General features: G+C 37.2%; 1 protein-coding gene across 1 annotated transcript; it reads right to left on the bottom strand.

Moving 5' to 3' along the window:
* Positions 1-478: 478 nt before the first annotated feature.
* On the bottom strand, positions 479-2,612 carry LOC131144906 (ervatamin-B-like). Its single transcript, XM_058093854.1, has 2 exons — positions 1,933-2,612; positions 479-1,270 (listed from the first exon to the last, which is right to left on the bottom strand). Exons 1-2 carry the CDS (start codon positions 2,378-2,380, stop codon positions 678-680), a joined length of 1,041 nt encoding a protein of 346 aa, XP_057949837.1. The 5' UTR covers positions 2,381-2,612; the 3' UTR covers positions 479-677.
* Between the last annotated feature and the right edge of the window lie 333 nt (positions 2,613-2,945).

Below are 2,945 nucleotides of genomic sequence, written 5' to 3'. Positions count from 1 at the left end.
TTTGCCTCCCCAAGGCACCCTCGGTCTCGAGACGTCATGCAAAATTTTATGTCAAAACTTTTAGTGAGTGATAATTTTTTCACTAATAGTAACTTTTAGTGACAAATTCAAATGGGTCACTAATAGGAAATTATTATTGACCGACATTAATGTGTTGCTACTAATGAAAAAGGGTCACAAAAATTTCAACACCAGAATCCCCTCATAACGTAGGACTTTTAGTGACTGAAGTATTAGTTGTAGATGCCTATGCATCATTGATAATGTATCAATAGTGACCCTTTCTATATTGGCTACTAACAGTCGTACTTGTAGTTATTTTTGAATCGTCACTAATAAAGTATTATTAGTGATGCTTTTTTATTGGTTACTATTAAATTTGTCTATAAATTATTATTATTATTATTATTATTATTATTATTATTATAGGTAGAAATAGGCATTATTATAGAATAAAAAAAAATAAAGAAAATAAGAATCCACAAAACTAAGGAACCCTTTATTCCAACTATTTCAATAGGAAAATTAATTCAGGATACAAATAGAATAACTTCTATAACTCGATTTACTTTGTTTAGAAATTTCAAACACACAAAACAGTGCACAAATTAAGAAGAAATATAAAGGTAATGTAGTGGACAAATTAGATCATGATCTAAGGATCTTTTTCATATAACTTATGCAGTAGGGTAAGTAGGATACATGGCAATGCCGCAAAGGCCCCTTGGATCCTCATAATCTCTTTGCAGCCTCATGTAGCCATTTTCACCCCATTGCTCACCCCATGAATTCTTAATTAGCCAATATTTGGCTCCATTTTCTTCCACTCCATACCCAACAATTGTGACAGCATGGTTATGCCCAGAACCACAAGGACCACGAAATATCCCACCATTGTAATGCATGAAGTATTCTCCAGAAGCATCAATCGTGATAGAAACTGGTTGATTGGCTACTGCATTTAACAGTGATGCCTCGTCATTTGAAGGTACATTTTCATACCCACTAATCTTGGCTGAAGGAGAGGCTGCCCTCTGAGTGTCGCAATTTCCATCAAATCCCTGGTAGGGATAGGTTTCTTCGCTGCTAATTCCTTGGTTTTGTAGAACATAATTGAATGCATCATTCATCCAACCACCTCCACACCCTCTACTCATGCCGTATGTATTGCAATCTACTAGTTGTTGTTCGGAGAGAGAGATCAATTTATCATATTTGAGCTTGATAATTCCTTCAATAGCTGCTACTGCCGAAAATGCCCAACAACACCCTACACTCAACACATTTTTTAGACAATATAGTGTTTGATTGGTGAGAAAATGGAAGTAAATATATCACTATTATGGTTTTGGAAAGTATAAGCATTACAACAAATCAAAGAAAAACATAGGACCAACCATCAAAACACATAACAATTTACGTAGTCATCCATTGGTTCAAGTAGTACTTGTGAAATTTGATCTCCACCATACCATCAATAAAAAAAGACCTCGTATTTTGATCCTTAACTACAAGTACGTATATTCATGTGTGTGCGTATATGACGTACACCATGTTGTGGATCAAACTACTACTGTCCATGTTAGCTTTAAAATAACTTTTGACTTATTTATAGACACAAGTAAACATTCCTTATACATATGTAGCACAAACCTAAAATACTTTATATATATATATATATATATATGTAAAAATACTATCATATAAAAATATCATGACTTGTCATAACTCAAAATCACACCAAAATTCACTCTCATTTATATATTTAGTGACTCAAGTGGACAGCCCTTAATATAAGCAACAAAATCAACCTTATACTCAATGGATTCATTAAGAAAAAGATAATTGAAGTAATTAAATTAATTTTTTTTGAAAGCTAACATAAATTTATAATAGAAGTAAATTAATTAGAAAAAGGTTTCTCGTCCGTACCGCACTCATGCTGATGCTTAACCGAAGTAACTGCTCCTCTCTCCCTCCAATCGATGCGGGATGGGACATCAGTCATGCTTTCGTACCTAAACGGCGTCGGTTCGGTTGACATTTTATCGAAGGGCATACTATAACCAGTATGCGTGGCCAGAAACTCTTCTTCAGTTAGGTCCGCAAATTGGTGGACGCCGAGGGTGTAGGACCGATTCACGGCGCTGTTGAACTTCTCAACGAACTCCACACTCTTTTTAAATATCATGAAACGCCTCTGCTTCTCGGCGCTGCTGTTGTATCGGCGCCCGTAGCGAGCCATCCACTGCTCGTGCCTCTCTTGCATGGACGTTTCCTGCAGCGAGCGGGACATGGTCTGAGAAGCCATCATCCCGAATCCCATGAGCACTACAAACGCAGCAAAGCTTATATGGCTTGGTTTTGGGCTCATTGCCATTTTTCCTGCTTAAACAAATAAGGTGTATAGAGTCTGCAGTTTGCAGAAGTGTGTTTGCAATTCACTGCAATAATCCTTCAGACGCTCGACTGGTATTTATAGAGAGGAAATGCAAAATTTTATGACGTATTGGGATGGAGCTTCTTGCTAAAACAGCGCACATTGCGCAGCCAGACTGGGGTTTTTCGACCAGCTACCCCAATCAACGCCGATTAATACCTTCGTTGAAATTGTATAATATGAGATTCCTCGGGAGTATTATATGGTAGAAGGACTTTTAATTTTTGGGTCATTATCATTATGACCCACGTACAACGCCCATACCCTTGGAGCTAGAGCGCGTACCATTGTTACCATATGCGCCTCGTTAATCTGTCACTTTTAAAATTCAACAGCTTACAATAAGAGCCCATGCGGTGCACAGAATTCATAAGTGCGATTGGTGGAATTTTCCTTAATAGATCATGCGGTTCTATTAAGCTTTGATCGATTCGTGGATATTCAAGATTGGGAAGAATCTAAGCGAAAGGAACTGTAGCATAGACATGGCTGCTCATGGATAGTT

The sequence above is a fragment of the Malania oleifera genome, chromosome 12, assembly GCF_029873635.1.
Source record: "Malania oleifera isolate guangnan ecotype guangnan chromosome 12, ASM2987363v1, whole genome shotgun sequence".
Classification (NCBI taxonomy): domain Eukaryota; kingdom Viridiplantae; phylum Streptophyta; class Magnoliopsida; order Santalales; family Ximeniaceae; genus Malania; species Malania oleifera.
The sequence above is the reverse complement of the archived record's forward strand: the minus strand, read 5'-3'. Positions and strand labels throughout refer to the sequence as shown.

Coding starts and splice junctions, on each gene's coding strand:
- LOC131144906 (XM_058093854.1), bottom strand. CDS start 2,380: ATGGCAATGAGCCCAAAACCAAGCCATATAAGCTTTGCTGCGTTTGTA. Junction 1,271..1,932: donor TAAGCATCAGCATGAGTGCG/GTACGGACGAGA, acceptor TGTTGAGTGTAG/GGTGTTGTTGGGCATTTTCG.